General features: G+C 49.0%; 7 protein-coding genes across 7 annotated transcripts; 4 read left to right on the top strand and 3 right to left on the bottom strand.

The window, feature by feature from the left end:
* On the top strand, nt 1–2,050 carry FTJAE_8625 (uncharacterized protein; the record flags this gene model as incomplete). Its single annotated transcript, XM_037355461.1, has 3 exons — nt 1–93; nt 435–1,886; nt 1,943–2,050. 3 exons carry the CDS (start codon nt 1–3, stop codon nt 2,048–2,050), a joined length of 1,653 nt encoding a protein of 550 aa, XP_037204342.1.
* A 1,390-nt stretch (nt 2,051–3,440) lies between these two features.
* FTJAE_8624 (uncharacterized protein) lies at nt 3,441–4,304 on the top strand (the record flags this gene model as incomplete). The annotated part of the gene is made up of 1 exon (XM_037355460.1): nt 3,441–4,304. The coding sequence occupies one exon, from the start codon at nt 3,441–3,443 to the stop codon at nt 4,302–4,304; it is 864 nt and encodes a 287-aa protein (XP_037204341.1).
* A 412-nt stretch (nt 4,305–4,716) lies between these two features.
* FTJAE_8623 (beta-glucosidase) lies at nt 4,717–6,244 on the bottom strand (the record flags this gene model as incomplete). The annotated part of the gene is made up of 2 exons (XM_037355459.1): nt 4,717–6,145; nt 6,201–6,244. 2 exons carry the CDS (start codon nt 6,242–6,244, stop codon nt 4,717–4,719), a joined length of 1,473 nt encoding a protein of 490 aa, XP_037204340.1.
* Nucleotides 6,245–7,956: 1,712 nt separating this feature from the next.
* Nucleotides 7,957–8,748, bottom strand: FTJAE_8622 (uncharacterized protein; the record flags this gene model as incomplete). Its single annotated transcript, XM_037355458.1, has 2 exons — nt 7,957–8,558; nt 8,628–8,748. 2 exons carry the CDS (start codon nt 8,746–8,748, stop codon nt 7,957–7,959), a joined length of 723 nt encoding a protein of 240 aa, XP_037204339.1.
* Nucleotides 8,749–10,097: 1,349 nt separating this feature from the next.
* On the top strand, nt 10,098–11,050 carry FTJAE_8621 (members of the aldo keto reductase family; the record flags this gene model as incomplete). The annotated part of the gene is made up of 2 exons (XM_037355457.1): nt 10,098–10,652; nt 10,718–11,050. The coding sequence occupies 2 exons, from the start codon at nt 10,098–10,100 to the stop codon at nt 11,048–11,050; spliced, it is 888 nt and encodes a 295-aa protein (XP_037204338.1).
* Nucleotides 11,051–11,243: 193 nt separating this feature from the next.
* FTJAE_8620 (AMP-binding protein) lies at nt 11,244–13,174 on the bottom strand (the record flags this gene model as incomplete). The annotated part of the gene is made up of 4 exons (XM_037355456.1): nt 11,244–11,902; nt 11,955–11,997; nt 12,056–12,302; nt 12,357–13,174. The coding sequence occupies 4 exons, from the start codon at nt 13,172–13,174 to the stop codon at nt 11,244–11,246; spliced, it is 1,767 nt and encodes a 588-aa protein (XP_037204337.1).
* Nucleotides 13,175–14,838: 1,664 nt separating this feature from the next.
* FTJAE_8619 (uncharacterized protein) lies at nt 14,839–17,110 on the top strand (the record flags this gene model as incomplete). The annotated part of the gene is made up of 3 exons (XM_037355454.1): nt 14,839–15,155; nt 15,215–16,868; nt 16,925–17,110. 3 exons carry the CDS (start codon nt 14,839–14,841, stop codon nt 17,108–17,110), a joined length of 2,157 nt encoding a protein of 718 aa, XP_037204336.1.
* Between the last annotated feature and the right edge of the window lie 257 nt (nt 17,111–17,367).

The raw sequence follows: 17,367 nt of genomic DNA, 5'->3' as shown, positions 1-17,367 counted from the left end.
ATGGTGGCTTCCAGGGCATCCAGCAGCCCATCGTCAACTAAACCCCCTGTCACCCTCTTCCCAGCCCCCTTCCGCAGCCGTCATTGGCCCACCGTCAGCGAATTTCCCCTGGTCGACGTTTGGTTCCTTTATTGCTTCTTTTCCTGCTCACTCTCCCCTTTGCCTCCAGTCAGCGACTCGAGCAATTCTCTTGCCCGCTGCCGCTCGACAATCCATCACTACGAGATCGAGGCCGATACCGTACACGACGACAATTTCACAGACGCCACTGCCTTCAATCCTCCTTTTTCTCCTAGCGCTCCCGATTTGAGTCTAGCAACAGCTGCGACGCGCAGTTGTCGCATTCCTTCGTTCTCTTTCTCTGCGTTTATCTTCCTCCAACACCGGCTCCGTGCACAGGCAATTAGCGCCCAGCCTCATTACCCAGAACGTAGCCAACAAGTCGACGACTGTTTCGGTCTCAATCTCAATCTCACTCACGTCAGCGTGAGAAGGACCTCGCCATTTCTAGCGAGCGCGGTCGTCCTGGCGGCCGTGCCGACAACCTGTTTCCAACGGATCCCCATCTCGCCCGACCTTCTCCCCTCAACCCCATACCGGCCGCCGTAGATGCCCACGGCAACCCTCTAATACTGAGCCTCGAACCCCCAAGGCCCGCCTATCCCGGAACCGGCTCATCTTCTGGACAAGCCGCTGTTGTTGCTGCTGCCGCCTCGAATATCCAGCGCCAGCCAGCTCGACCCTTTGACGGTTACCAAGCAACAACCTTGCATCCTTCGCCATTTCGACCCCAAAAGGCTGCTGGAGCTGCTAATCGTCCTCGTCGGTTATCAGCTGTCCGTCTCTGGAATCCTACAAATTCGACGCCTAGGCCTCATACCAAGCCCGAATCCTCGCGTAAACGTCGTCCCTCGACCCCTCCACCACCAGCCATTCCCCTCAAGCACCCGACATTCGACACCCGAGCACCGACCGATCCCATAGGTTCTGGACCTAGTGATTATCCTCTCCTTACGCTTTCCGAACAGCATCAGATAAGGCATTCTTTGACGCCTCGTGCAAGCCTTCAAGTTGATAGGGCCGGCAGCAGTGATAGGCGCATAAGCCTACCGAATTCTGTGCGCGCTTCTTACGACGAGAAAGGGTCTCGCAGGGGTGCAGTGTCAGCCGAAGAACCTCGCCTGAGCAGGGACCTGTTTGCTCAGGAGACCGTGGTGGAAGATCCAATTGTCAAGATTGACAAGGGCAAAGGGAAGGCTGTGATGATGCCAGAGACCGACAATTCTATGCCGTCTTATGGCAAGGATCTGGAGCGTGGTCCTGACATCATGGACCCGCGGATCTCTAACGTCTCGGCTGGCGATGGAATAGGATCCGCTCTGTCGACGACAAATTCTTCTATTATGGGCGAAGATGTCGAGCCCGATGCAGCCGGCGAATGGGGTCCTCAGCACCCTTGCTATCCTCACCTCAACCCTCATGTTCCCGTTGACTCACCTGAATACGTCAACACGCGCATCATTCGAATACGACGCGACTGGTTGATCAAGGGCGATTTAGCACCGACGTTTTCCAACCTATACCCAGAGATTCTGGACCCTGCTGGTCTATCCGAGCAAGAATTCCGTCGAATTATCGAGAAGCTTAACGGCGAATTGATTCCTGCTTTCGACCCTTACGGCTTGCGGAACATAATTGATACCCTCCTTGGACTCGTCACTGGTTGGATCTGGGATGATATTGGTCTCACTGGAATCAAGTCTCGATTGAACAGTCTCGAAAAGTGGATTGAACAATGGAATCTTGAGATGGAAAAAACCATTGGCACTGAAGATGGTACTATTCCACCCAAGATCTTGCCGCTGCGGCAAACGGGCTACATGACTGTATGTAAAGCTACTTTTTTCTCATCGTACTAGGGAAGTTACTAACATATCAATAGCTCGATATCCAGATTCCTGATCCAGAGATTGCACCAGCTCCCAGTACCACGAACCCCAATGATTCCAGAACCGCCCTGCCTTTGGAGCCTCCATCTGCTGTTGTTTAAACAGATCAACTGTCGCTTTGTGACGCCTTTCTTCGACCGACTGACAGACCGACTCTTGGTCAATTCCCTTTTGAACTTACTTTCTTTAATTCCTTGACGACGAACGAGACAGCTCCTTTTATGAACAGGACGTCTCTTAACGAGTTGCAGCAAGCAGTCTATACCCTCAGACTTGCGAGAAGTTATTCCCTTTTATCCATCTTGATACCACTACACATCGCGCGGCGTTTTTTTCGGAATTGTGTGTCTTACATGAGAAGCCAGCTACCCATTTCTTAAGAATTGGTTTGAGTGTTTCCATCTCATCTTGGAGAGATGATAGGTAGAAAAGTTGAGGCGGTATTGTCCAGACAAACCAGGATCAGATCCAGGACCTACCTCTCGCTTGGCATGACTCGCTCGAGAGATGAGAATGAGAGTGTTGTCTGCCTGGGAGGCAATTGTTTTATTATGCGTAATTGTATCATCATGTACTTTGATATCATACAGATACAGTATCTGTCTAAATGCTACTAACGTAACCCCCAATTGCTTCCTACATGTTTTATCGGTGGATGGTGTAGTAACAACCTCGGATATCCGTTTTTGCCCGCCTTCCGAGGACAATTCAAAGTCCGCCCTCTTGACCATTTCGTGATGTCGGTAATAACGCGGGCGGTCTTTGAATCTGCCAAGCTATGTACCAGGACCCAACCCATAACACTTTGACGAATGATGCGATTACTGCCCATGTCGTTACAAGAAGCAGCATTTGGTATATAGCCGACAATCGGCACCGCACGTACTCTGGCACTTGATCTTTCTTCCTAGGGACGAAAAATGGCGGAAAAGCCATCAAGACTGGAGAATGTCGATTGAGGAAAGGCAGAAGCCTCCAAGAGGAGCAACTGGCAGGTTAAAGAAAGTGCTCAATCTCATACTGGCACAATATCTGGTCATTGGCTTCGCCACTGCTTGTGTTTTTGGATATTTTTTCCCATGCAAGTTATGGTTCTCTCTCGCCGCCAAGACAAGTGCTAACACCCTGTTCACAGCTGTTGCTCAGCATGGAGGCGTCATTCGTTCAGAGTATAGCATCCTATACGGGGCGGTCGCATTCATTTTTCTCGTTAGTGGTCTGCAACTATCACCAGGGAAGCTCCGGGAGAATGTGACAAATTGGAGATTACATATTCTGGTCCATGGGATTAGCTTTGCCGTTATCCCGGCCATTGTCCTTGGTGAGTTGTGTCTCTGCCGTCAAAGATTATAACCCGAGCTCATATCTCTAGCCATTGTTCATATCTCTATCGCAGCCGGGGCTCTCAGGTCTCAAACACCTTCGCCTCCGATCCTCATCGGCCTTCTTACCACTGCCTGTCTTCCAACCACTATTGCCTCTAATGTCGTAATGACACGGGCTTCGGGCGGAGACGAAGCCGCTGCCATTATCTCTGTTGTTATCGGCAACGTTGCTGGATCGTTTCTATCTCCTCTGCTCATATACGGATTCTTTCCAACTGGGCATCCTGAAGCTTTCAACAGCTGGCGCCCTGCAGATCCGTCCACCCTAGGGCATATGTATGCAGATGTAGCCAAGCAGCTATGTCTCAGTGTAGTCTTGCCTCTTATTGTTGGTCAAGCTGTACGTTGGAGGTGGGAGGATCGTACCGTCAAAGTTCTCAATGCTCTCAAACTGGCCAAGGTCTCAACACTGTGCCTTGTTCTGCTCGTATGGACGACCTTTTCTGGAGCTTTCGGCACCGGAGCGTTGAAAGACTTATCTACAAGCAACGTCCTCTTTCTTGTCTTTATGAACGTTGCGTTATATGCTCTGTTCACAATTATCTGCTTCTTTTTCGCCAGACCACCCGGGCGCGTTGTCAGAACAGTGTCTTCATCCTGGCTAAGGCATGTCTTCAAGCGCATGTCTAAAGAGCAGACAATCGCCGTATGCTTTTGCGGGGCGGCCAAAACAACGAGCTTGGGTATACCGCTAGCAAGTTCAATGTGGGCGCGTGCGGATGATCTAACAAGAGCCTATATACAAATACCTATACTGCTGTACACCATCGAACAAGTGTTCATGGCTCAGGGGCTAGTATACGTCTTTCGCTACTACATGCGGAGAGGAAAAAAGGAACGTGGCACCGAGGAAGTAGAACAGGGTACTTCCCAAGAGCAATGTTCTATGGAAGTTCAAATGCAACCTGATGAACTATCGAGGCAGATCATTGATGAGGGTGTGGAACAGAAAATGCATCAATGTCAGTAAAAGGAATTCCAAATGTGCTGATTGGGTGCAACGTTGGCCAAAGCTACAGAAAATAGATTTCAGTATTTTCCACACCACTTGATAGACGTCGATATTGGCTGTCGTCTACCTGTCCCAGAATACAGATCAAGATACTATATAGTACGACCCCTTGTCAAGATTCAGGTCTAAATAACCTTATATATCAAGGTTACTTTTAACCCGCATATGCCGAGTTAACTCTAATAAGAATACCACAATGCGTAAAGAGAGTAGTAAACCAACTCTGATGAAAAATATTCTACACGTGAAGGGAACAAGTCACACGTTTTTATTCATCTTCTATTTTCAAATTTAATAGCAATAAATTTATCGGAGTATCATATTCAGGAGACCGTAATAATAATCATGATCATCTTCGATTCGATCATTCTCAGGTCTGTCCGGCCTTGACACCATTCCCATTTACGACATGCTCCTCCTGCTTGATGAGACTATCAAATAGGGGCTTCAGATGTTGAGCGCTCTTCTTGGGGTAACGCTTTTGGTCATTCTCGTAGTCGACATAAGTTACGCCGAATCGAGTCTCGTAACCCTCAGCCCACTCAAAGTTGTCCAGCAAAGACCAGGCAAAGTAGCCATGGACATCCACGCCATCGAGCCTAGAAGCATCGGCCATGGCTCTCACGTAATCGTCATAGTACTTGACGCGGAAATCATCTTGCAGGATCTTCTCTCGCGGCATGTCATTCTCACCCTTGATGCTAGTGCCGTTCTCGGTAACATAGATTCTGGGGAAGCCATAACGCTTGGAAATCCAGACTAGTAGATCACGGAAGCCCAGGGCGCATGGTCGCAACCAAGTAGACTGGGTCTCCTCGCCAATACAATCACCGCGGTGGTTCCAGAAATGCAGGTCAAGATTACCAACATAGTCTTCAGGAGCAGCCTCTCCCTCCCGATGCTTGACATAGTTGGCAGTGTAGTGGTTCATGCCGTAGAAGTCATTGGATCCCAAAACAAGAGCCTTTTCCTCGGGGGTAAAGGTGGGAAGGCGGTCACCGAGCTGGGCGCGCATTGAGGCTGGGTAATCTCCGAAGTAGATAGGGTCGGCGAACCACGAGATAGCAAACTCGATCTTACGTTCGGCAGCCTCGACGTCTCTCGGGTCCTTGGGGTCCCACGGATATGTGGCGTCGCCATTGAGGGTGATACCAATCTCACCACCGTTCTTGGGCTTGAATTCCTCACGATAAATCTTTACAGCACGGCCGTGGGCAACAAGAAGGTTGTGACCAACGATCCAAGGCTCGGTAGAAGAGTCGCCAACATCGGATTTCTTGCGGTCAGAACAGCGACCGGGTGCGTTAGATCCTGTGCTGTAACCCAGAATGGCTGAGCACCAGGGCTCATTGTGAGTGATCCAGTTCTTGCAGCGAGGGATAGACTCGAAAACAACACGAGCATATCGCTCATAGTCAAGAGGGAACTCCTCTCGGTTCAGGAGACCGCCGTAGCGGCGGTCCAACTCATCGGGTACATCCCAATGGAAAAGAGTAATGAAAGGGGTAATTCCAGCTTCGAGGAGATCATCGACAAACTTGCGATAATGGTCAATTCCGGCCTGGTTGATAGGATCATTTCGACCACCGAGAGGAATGATCCGAGACCAGCAGAGGGAGAATCGGTAAGCCTTAGCGCCTACTGATTTCAGAAGAGCAATATCCTCAGCAGTACGGTTGTAAGAATCACAGGCGGTCACACCGGAACTGCCGTCTGCGATCTTGCCAGGCTTAGCGCAGAAGGTATCCCAGTTCGCAGGGCCACGGCCATCCTTATCGATAGCACCTTCAATCTGATACCTATCTTGAGGGTCAATTACCGTCACTCGGCGGTTCTGGGAGTTGAATTACTTACGAGGCGGTGGCGAAGCCCCATTGGAAGTCCTTGGGGAGAGACATTGTGAATCAGGCTGGCTACCAGCCCTTCAAGTGTGGACTGATCTGAGTCGTGGTTCGAGAGAGCTAGTTATCAGGCCAGCTGAAACGAAAGAAACAAGAGTTGAAGGCCACAGGTTACAAGTGAGTAGAGGTGGAGGATGTTGGATTGGAAGAGAGGAAGGGGAATATCATGTTTCCCATGGCATCACAGGACGCTCTTATATACCCCAACCTAGAACATGGGTTGTCGCTTTTCGTTCCACTCATAGCTTAGACTCTCACCTCTCTTGTCAGCTACAATGCACGGTGAAACTGATGAATACCTTGGGTAGGTAGAAGGGATATGCCTCTCAATGGCCGTGTTTGTACTTCGGACCGTCATATCCGCGGCTGGATCATCTGCCACAAAAGCTGGGGTGGGGTTGACAAAGGCTGTTCTTTGACGACACGAAAAGACACGAACGCCAAGGTAGGGTACCTTCCTCAGTCGAATTGGTGGGTTTATCACGCACAGCAACTGCCAGGGATCCATTAACTACTCAGGGCCATCCATGCCTGCCTGCGCCTGCAGCTCGCTGATGGATGTGTCTCCCTCAACTCAACCGCCCTGGCACCCTCCTCCACTCCCGCTTAAATAAAGGGCAAAAGGCAACCCCAGGCAATGTGATTGCCCCCATGGGGGATTGGTTTCAGGACCCTTCCGGATTCTCTTACTACTTCCATGTTTCCTCCTTTTCTCCTCTTTTTCTTTTCCTCCTCTTGTTCTCCTTTTTCTTCGTCTCATTATGATTTTCCGGAAACTTACAATTGCTCAATTCTCGACAAAAGATCTGGTAAAATAACAGATCGCTTGGACACTTAGCTCTTTTTGTCCAACCTGAACCTCCGTTTTCGTCAGACGATTCCCGCTCATATGTGCCTACTCGAGCCTTCGGCCCGCCTCTCCGGCGCCACGACAGCCCGCCATCGCCAGAACTTCGGCACGCTCTGTAATGACCGCGACAAATTTCGCCTCACCGGATGAATCAAATGCAGGAGGAATTGGTTGATTCCCGAGATCTTATGCTCTGCACGTGGTGTCTCGGCCTCGAGATCCAAGGGTCCTCCCACCCATTGTTTACCTTTTTTAGGCTGCATTGTGTTTCGGATGATGTGCTGTAACTGTGATCCTCATTGCTTCTCTAGTTTGCATGTGCCCGCCCTGTCGCTCTCTCCCGGTTCCTGTTCCCGCTCTATCAAACGGTCCGGACTGCATTGCCCCGAATTTCCCGGGCTGCCATGGCTGCTAGGCCCGAAACACCAGTCAAAGGCACTAACAGAACGGTTCAGATATCCGGACTCCCCATGCGGCTCAATGACAGATTTCGTCTTTTCGCTATCACCATACGTATATCCATGCATATCTGCTTATGGTTTGGTTTCCTTAAACTGGCGGCTTCTCCTAATTCATCAGCATACAAGGATAATGGCTCAGATATTATTTCACATGATAACGCAGTTTTAGACAGCATGGTAGTACAATCTTTTCACAAACTACATAATGTGACGACCGAGATTGAGCCAACATGTCATCCAAGTGCCATGTGGTTGTTGAAATCGCTGCGAATATGCATTTGTCAACGCCTCTCGTCGTCGGAATTTTAGCAGGGGCCGCTCATCATTATCCCATCAGTCGCCAGCTTTCTCGATATTACACAAGGCACAACTGAGCCCAATTCAGTCAGCAATACTTCCTAGTTCCCAACAGCACCTGCCTCCAAATCGTCCCTGTCCTGCAGCTTTCGCTTTCCGGGGTTCGACATCTCCACATCGTTATCTTCTTCCGTCGGGACCGTCAACTCGTCGCCATTGGAATATTCGACAATCTCCCACTCGACCTTAACTTGGCCATCATGAGATTGTTTGACACCTTGACTTCGGCGCATGTTACCTAGGCGCGTTCCTTCGACCATGCCATCAAACCACGGAACTCCATACGACTGGCGCAATGCAGTGTTCCTACCAACCACTGCTGGTGACTGGCCTGCCGAGGCTTTGCCATCTTCCTCTTCTGGAATCAGTCCCATGTCTTCCAGATCTCGCAAGTCCTCCCTCAGCAGGCTTCCGAGCGTCAGGTTGATAAATTCGGCCTCGGTATGCGGGTTTTCGGACCAGTAGGACAGTGGTGTGCCACAGTAGCCGCAGAAGTGACGTTTTGAGTATTGTTGGCTAGGGTGTGTATAAACTCGTCGAATCAAGGCGTGTGTCTCGTCAGGGAAGAAAGAGTAGGTGGTACTGTGATACCATGAAAGCGGAACTCGGATGTAGGCGGCCAGTGGAGTTGCAAGAGGTATCTCTGTAGGCGGATGTCAGATCATATCCTCGATACTCGCGGGTGTGTCTCTGAAGGGCATCATCAACTTACGATGTGCAGACTCGGTGTTGAAGAGAACCTGTGCCTCATTGATGCCATTCTGGGGAACAGCAATTATGTAACGGTTGCGGCCGCATTGGCAGCCGCCACGCAACGGCCTGAGAGTGCTCATGGTCGACAGAGAGGTCACCCGTTGACTCTGTAAAGCGTGTATCAGTCACGTCTATCAAGACAGGAAGCACGTATGGATGATTATGTTTGGAGGGGAAAGTTTGGGTGATGAAGTCGAAGTGGTTGGAGGGAATGGAAGGAATGGAATTTGTTTGGTGATTAGCAGTTCCCGCCCACCTTCTCACCTCACCTCTGGACGCTGCCCACGCACGGGAAGAGCTCCAGGTGGCAGGCAGGACCCAGTAGGTGGACAGGCAGTGACGACATATTCCAGCGAGCTCCCGCTAAACGTAGAGTTTCTACGGCTCTCTAGCGCTTCGTGGGGGTTTCTAGAATTATGCCAGCCCCACTGGACAGCTGCATGCCCCTCTTTTGACGAACGTACGATTAGCAAGATGGGCATCGGTCTACCCTATAAACTATGAACAGTACCTTAAGTTGAGTATACTGGTGTTTAGAAAAAGGTTTGGAGATAAACTGATTCGGGGGCCATTTACCGTATTCTTCTTGTTGTGGTATTTTTTTCTTGCCAATCTCCTTCAAGTTGTTTTACGTTGGTAGGTATGTATTCTAATTTACTAATTAAGGTGGCATTTAATCATCAGCAAACGTTCCAGCATAATGCCAACACCTAAAAAGAGCCATGCGCAATCCTTGACTTTGCATGCATGAAAATGATGAATGAATGAAGGGAGGACTGTGCTTAAGTTTTAAGACACGCTTAAACACTTTATCTTTTCTTTATAGAACACGAAATATAAGCCTAATATATATCACCTAAAGGAGGAAAGAAAACACAGGGCTATAATTCTAAAGAATAAAAAGATTTTAAGTAACTAACTATAAGTTTAAGATATCTTTCGCTAACTTTATTTTAACTCCTTATATAAAGGTCTAATGTTTTATTGCTCCCTAAGGGCTACATAGCACCAAGGTGAGGAAAGACAACTTACAGACTATTAACATTCAGAGGATCAAGCAATGTAGTTTGGGTCGGTTCAGGAAAAGATCTATAGTGCAGTGATTGTTGGCGCCCTGTTGTTTAATGCCTTTTGAGGTATGGTTTTGACTAGAGAATTTTATACATAGTAAGGTAAGGAAAGGAGAATAAATATTTGCCTTATTCTGCTGCCACTATCGCAACCCATTCATGAAACTAAATTTCTCCAAGGCTTAAAAAGAAAGAGCTAGCGAGACAAACAAGTGGAGGCTTCCACCTCATCACTTACTACCTACCTTAATCCTGCCTATTTGTCACATCATGTTTTTCATGTCTCAATGAAAGTGAGTGAAGTGTTGTATCGAGACTCCTGCACACCGCACTATTCGAATAGTCAGCTTTTACCTACTATGACGCAGCTAAATCACATAGCAACATCTGCCACGACCACCTCATTAGTAGCCCAAGACTGCCTCAGTCTCCGAAACACGACAGCCAGTATTCCTCTTCTCGGGTTCGGCACCTACAAAATTCGCGGCCAAACATGCACTACCGCAGTTTTGGCAGCACTTTCAGCGGGCTACAGCCACATTGACTCAGCTGCGTTATATCGCAATGAGGTGTGCGTTTACGAGGCCATCGAACAGTCTGGTGTGCCTCGTGAAGCAATTTTTCTTACTACGAAAGTTGGGAGTCCGCGAAGGATGTCAGGCCAGGGTGACGTGTATCAAGATGTTATCGAAACTGTGGACCGTATCGCTGGAGTAGATGGATACGTGGACTTACTGTTGATGCACGTTCCTGGACCATCCAGAGATCACCGTCAGAGGTTATGGGCAGCGATGGAAATGATTAAGAGCAGGGGAAGAGCCAAAAGTATTGGTGTTAGCAACTTTCGAGTCCGGCATCTCGAAGAACTGAAGGAGTATGCCACTGAATGGCCTCCAAGTGCGAACCAAATCGAGGTGAGCTAGACTCTCCGCTGCAGTCTTGAAGGAATTCTAATTTTACGGTGCCTGTGTACTATCAGCTACACCCCTGGTGCCAGCAACGAGATGTCGTGACCTACTGTCAGGACAACGGTATTGTTATCGAGGCATACAGCCCGCTTGCAACAGGTACTCGGCTTAATGACCTAGAAGTACAAAGGGTAGCATCAAAGCATGACAAGACTCCAGCAAAGATCCTTATCCGGTATTCACTCCAGAAAGGCTGGATACCTCTACCCAAGAGTTCACATCCGGGTCGCATTCAAGATAATATTATGGTTTTTGATTTTGCTCTCGACACAGATGACATGGTAGCTTTGGATGCGCTGGACGAAGGGCCCGCAGGTGCTGTTTTTCGAATGAATGTTGATTAACCACATAATACGTCACCAAATAATGATTTGGAAGCAAACCTATCCGTCAATTTCGCAACGCTCGAATGGCTGCACTACCAGTATGATGTTGGATGTAATATGTGATATATACAAGATTGCTAAAGAAATCGGTCCCGGTTACTCGAGTAAGTTCTATGCCGCTCTTTTCCCCACAAAGTCCCAAGCGACTCTCCTATTGTCTTCCATGCTTGGCCCACTCCCTCAGTACGTTCTTCTTGATTTTGCCTGTGCTGGTCTTGGGGAGCTCATCTACAACCTCGACTTCTCTAGGAACCATGAACTTGCTAATATCACTCTGATGCTTTGCCCACGAGATGACCTCTTCTCCTTTTACAGTCTTGCCATCCTTGACTGTGATGTACACCTTGGGTCGTTCACCCCAGTGTGAGTCCGGGACAGCTACAGCGCCAGCTTCGAGGATGTCTGGGTGCTGGGCGAGCATGCTCTCGAGAGCAACAGATGATATGTTCTCACCCCCCGAAATGATGATGTCCTTCGCACGATCCTGAATCTGAGCGCTACCATCAGGATGCCATACTGCTAGATCTCCAGAGTGAAGTACGCCCCCAGCAAAGAGCTGCCGTGTAGCTTCAGGATCCTTGTAATATCCTTTGGCGCAAATGTTTCCGGTGAAAACAATCTCACCAACTTCGTTACCGTCCCTGGCGACGTCAATAAGCACGCCCTGTGGTTGGTCTGGCTTGATAACCCGGATAGGCTGACTTGTGATGAAGCCATGGCCTTGCCGGGACATCTTGGCAAACTTTTCTTGAGGAGGTAGATTATCCCACTCAGGAAGAATATAGCATTTCGTAATAGGTCCGTATGTTTCTATAAAAATGAACGTCAGCAATTGCCTGTACCGATTCTTCTTCTTGCGCACCTGTCATCCCATAAACATGAACGGGCATGAGATTAAGCTTAGTCTATATATCATAGTTAGTTTTGGATGATTCTGAGACCTGAACATATAGGAAAACATACCATTTGCTCAAACAGGTATCCAGTGGGTGGACTAGCGGCTACAGTAACCTTGACCTCTTGCGATAGCCTTTCAGCTTCCTTGGCCGCTACTAGCAGTGTGTTGACTGTAGGAGCGGCGTTAAAGTGAGTGATGCCCTCTTCTTTTAGCAGTTTCCAAATAAGAGGGTAGTCAATCTTTCTCAAGCAAACATTTGTGCCGCGAACAGCGACGACTGACCAAGGAAACGTCCATCCAATCGCGTGGAACCTGCATATGGTCAGCCAGTCATGATTACACGGTGAGCAAATTATCTTCACTTACATTGGAAGCGTCCACAGGTACTTGCATCGTCCAATGTTGAGGCCCGACTCAATAATATTGGCCAGAGAAGCGAGATAGGCACCTCGATGCGTGTATACAACGCCCTTGGGACGTGATGTTGTTCCAGAGGTGAAAGGGATGGCAAGCATATCATCCTCACTTCGTGCCTGGGCATGAAGGCCAGGCCAGCCATGACTACCTTGGTCAATGTCATGCTTTAATCCCTCCAAGACGGCTTCGTCAAAAGGACCGGATAGTTGTCCTTCAGTTGCATCAGTATCCTGAGGGGCAAGGTTAGCAACAACTCCGAGACAAGAATGCACATGCGCGCAAGGGGTAAAATCAACCATATCAACGATCAAGGGCACACTCTGGTGTTTCTCCTTATAGGCATCGAGCAAGCCAACAAACTCATTATCAACAATAATGCAGTCCACCTCTGCAAAGTCAAAGATATAGGCAATGTCATCCTGCTTCAGGCGATAATTCGCTGGCACGATGACAGCACCCGCCGCAACAATGCCGTAAATAGACTCCAGGAAAGCTGGCGTGTTGGGTGCGAGTATGCCTACGCGTCGGTAGCCATGCTTCAGGAAGTAGTAAGCAAGACCTCGGGCGCGATCAGCAAACTCAGCGTAGGAGCGCCGTAGCACAGCACCGTTCACTGTGATATGGAAGATGGCTTCCGCATCTGGTTCAATGGAAGCAGCACGCTCAAGAAATGTAGTTGGTGATAGAGTGTGGAAGTTGACAGGCGCCGTGGGATGAGGGCGGAGATGGTTGAGAATAGAGCGGATGCGAGATGGAGGATCTGACATTGTGAAGGGTCGCGGATAAGGGTATTGCTTAAAGACTTCAGAGCAATGATAGATAACCAATGATTAGGTGCTGGACGAGACCCAAGATAAGAGGATCATAGGCCCTTTCATAGCTGTATCTCGGTGGGTGTCTCGGTTCAGCCCGGCAAACGCGGTACCAGCTCGGTTTCTCATATCCCAATTGCCCGGGCCATTCAATAGCGACGGATATTTGATTACTCGAAGCAGCTTAGCTCGCAGTGAGCCAATGATGAGTTACAGTTCCAGGCTGATCTATCTAGTGTCTCTGTAAAGGCGGGGACCCCGCAAAATTAGGTGCGGTCGGGAGCCAGGGAAGCAGTGGAGAGACCCTTATTGTCCACTGTTCAGGGTAGGAGGTGGTCTACTAACTGAACTACGGAGTACAATGTCAGCATAAGCATGCCGTGGGGATTTGACTATCTACGAACGCTCGAAATACATGTATGTTTAGGGCTTTGGCTGATATAGGCGAAGAGTTACATGAAACTGGTTGGAGTGAAAGACTCACAATAATCCGAGTGCTGCCACTCTGAAACGTAAATCAAATATCAACGCTGCATGAAGATAATGTGGAAAAGGTGCAAGGAACTGAAGCTCAGTGAGAGTTTTGGCTTCGAATATGAACTTGCATATTGATGCTGCACTATATATGTCTGAAGCTGGGCGGTAAAGGCGAAATGCAATGAAATACCACTTCATGTACTGCCCAACAGTAGAATAGCCCACCTGCAGTCCATTTCCTAACGTTGTGGGGTAATCATAGTTTATCGGGGCGGGGAGTTGGCCTCGTGTAAGTGGGTGGCCATACTCATCAAGGACAATGAATCGGAAACAATGGGGAAATGAGTAGACCTGGCGAGAAAGGAAAAGCATCCATTGGCAGTCAAACAATATAAGCTGGGAGTCCATAGAAGTTGAAGCATGAGATGCTGCAGTGCAGCACTGCCTTACACAAGTACATGTGTGCCAAAAGCGATCGACGAAAGACCTCATATCGGAGCATTAGCGTATATTGAAACAACATCAGAATCGTATCGATAAGTAGTCTCTCATACCAAATGTGGAATCAGGGGGAAGTTATTCCATTCATATACTACCTACCTTAGGTGTATACAAGTATGGAAGTGAACATCGTACGTGTGGCGGAAGTGGCTGGCATTGTGGCTGCGTAGGATAGTTTCTTGAGCTCTCCACTCCTGCTGCATGTCAATCCCTAGAACGGGGGGGTTCGTCTTCATATGATTTGCTTATCATTTCTTTATCCATCGTCATTGTATTGCGTGTAATAGAAGCCCTCCACCATCCCTTCACTGTATAGATATCTATTTGACATTCGTTTCTACTATATCGGCATTGCCTCTTTATTTTCTCCCCATTAGTACCTTATTTAATACAAGTGGCAGCACGGACAGAAGGAGCAATTGTCCCGTTCTCTGTTACGTCTCGGTCTCAGCCAGCATCGGCTCCTTGAGACACGCTGTCTGTTGCATCGACATCATTTGTTCATGCGAACCTCTCACTCGAGCTATTGGCATCCGCGGTATGTACTACGAGGCTCTAGGCGACGAGTTTGAACCCTCTTCCCGTGTTTGTTCTTTCCCACACACTCCATAGTATCCCCGGAACATCGTGGAAAGCTCATGATGATTGTCTATAGCTCAAACCAACGACTCATGGCGTCTCGCGATGCCTCTGAGGGCCCCTCGGCTCGTCCCTCTACCATACGCACTGCTTCCCACACGCACGCTCCTAAAACAACTGCTTCTGGCAGCGACGATCTATTAAAAGTCCCCAAAAGAGCTCATACGTTTGCAAACACCATTTCGACGAAAGATGGCACTGCATCTCCCGATGCCTTCGACACTGCCGAGCATAGCGATTCAGACGATGGCATTGAAATAACTCGGGCTTCCATCGAGCTAGACATCCTTCCCATCGAACTGATAACCTTGACGGATAGGTATGCACACCGAGAAATGCTAGATCCTGACTGCACCATGCTAAGTTATGTATGAACAGCTTCATCGAGTCTCTGAATGCAAAAGTCCACCCGACTCCTCCCAACATTGAGAGATTATCGCAGAAGTTCCAAGAGTTCTATACGCAAGCCTCTGCTAACATAAACACCCATATCAACGCCCTTGCCTCAAGACAAAGCCGCGACGTCTCTCCCGCACCATCCACCTCTTCAATATCCTCTGCCGCCAGTCGCCTTCGATCAAAGGCCAGTGCGCTTACCAAGGCTGAACCAGAGCAGCAAATGATCACATCAGAAGAGCTAGCAAGCCGTAAGAGAACAAGGAAAGCTCTTGAAGCCAAGAGGTCTCTGCTGGAAGAGGCCGTCGAGCGTAGACTGTGTGAAGGTATCTACGACAAGATTTACAGGCACCGAAGCACGCAGGATGAGGCCCAAGATGACAAACTACGCTCCAAGACTGCCGCGTTGGCCTTGGTCGGTATTGGGCCTGCTGACCTAGGCATTGACCTCACCGGCGAGACAGATGAATCTGAGGGAAAAGCTGGCCCGACAGTGGAAGATATTAAAGAGAAGCTGGAGCCCGCCAGACGAGATGTTGCCATGATGACACAGAAGCGATATCCACTGGGTAAGCTGAATCATCTCAAAGCTGCCCATCGAAGTATCGTCGACACCCTCGCTCATTTTCATCCTTCGGCTTCCGCTGATGAGATTATGCCTATGCTTATCTACACCCTTATAACTCTGCCGCCAGAGAACCTACATGTCATTAGTGATGTTCATTTTATACAGTATTTTCGATGGGAGCCGAAGCTTACAGGCGAGGCTGCTTACTGTTTGACAAACCTTGAGGCTGCTATCAGCTTTCTGCAGACAGTGGATCTTACAACACTCAGGGCGGATGAACAGCTTTCCGGTCCAGCAAAGAGCACAAGCCCAAGGACCGAAACTTTCCCTCCCGCTTACCAGCAAGGAGAAGCGCCCTCATCGGCAAATATGCCCGAAACAACCAAGACCAAGGCTGAGGGGGCAAAGACTTCAGCGACCGATGTCAAAGCATCTGTGGCGTTGCGTAACCGTCGTCTGAGCGACCTTGTAAACGGGCCTGCGCAGGCTTTCGGGGCTGCCAGCGATGCGGTCTTTAACACAGCCGACCAGAGCTTAAAAAACATATCGAACAGCCTGGGAGATAGTTACAAATTTCTCGTAGGGAAATTAAGGGAGCATCAGGATAGCCCCCGAGAGTCTATCACAGTACCTAGGACTCTAGATGATGCCCGAAAACTTGTCAGCACGCCCTCCCCGGATGAGGAGGACAGCAGCGGGCTCAACAGACTCCTTGCACCTGACGACAATGATCTCTTGAAGCGCCCAGCCTCTCGCGAAGAACGAGTTTTGAACCTGATAGGAGGCCGCGGCGACCGCAGTGCTGACAGTGCTCGAAGTGGTCGCAGTGCGAGCTCTTCAAAGAAAGTATTGTTCGCTTCTGACGAGCCTAAGACAGCCAACCAAATTCCGGGGCAAAACCCTGCCGTTCTGGACCAGATGCGCAACTTAGGCAATTCTTTTAATCCTATGGCTCGGCTTCCCAGCATCAGCATGATCCGTGGATTTGGGCGCAACATCCCATCAGCCCCTTCAACCCCAGCTGCTAAGGAGCCGGTGAAGCCCGCAGACGGTGGAGATTTAGGAACAGTATGTTGAAGACACGAAAGTCAGACTGCCAGTAACTAAGGCTAACGAACACCCAGGCATTCCCTGACATCGCCGCAGCTCTTCCACCCAAAGAGATTCCTAGAATTGCTCCGCCCAACAAACGCTTTATGGAGATACAGACTCCTGGGGAGCTTAAGCTGGGTGAAGTTCTTGACTTATTGCGAGATTACCGTCGTTTGGCTGGCGCATTGAAGGATATTGGTGCTTTTGAGACCAAGTGAGCAGGCTATCATAAAATACAGACCTATGCATAGATTCTCTAGACTTAATTAGACTTGGATGAAGTAACTGTATAGGAGCAGTGGATATGCTATATGAATAGCAAAAGTGTAGTTATTGTTTGTTGTACTTGATGCAAAGAATGATTAAATGACCATGGTTTGCACCTAGGGCGGGATCGCCTTCTATTGGGCGTGAATACTCTAACGAAGACCATGATGATATGCAAGTCCCTGGACAAGATGAAACGCCAGTGTGG

The sequence above is a fragment of the Fusarium tjaetaba genome (assembly GCF_013396195.1).
Source record: "Fusarium tjaetaba strain NRRL 66243 chromosome Unknown NRRL66243_c0000188, whole genome shotgun sequence".
Classification (NCBI taxonomy): domain Eukaryota; kingdom Fungi; phylum Ascomycota; class Sordariomycetes; order Hypocreales; family Nectriaceae; genus Fusarium; species Fusarium tjaetaba.
The sequence above is the reverse complement of the archived record's forward strand: the minus strand, read 5'-3'. Positions and strand labels throughout refer to the sequence as shown.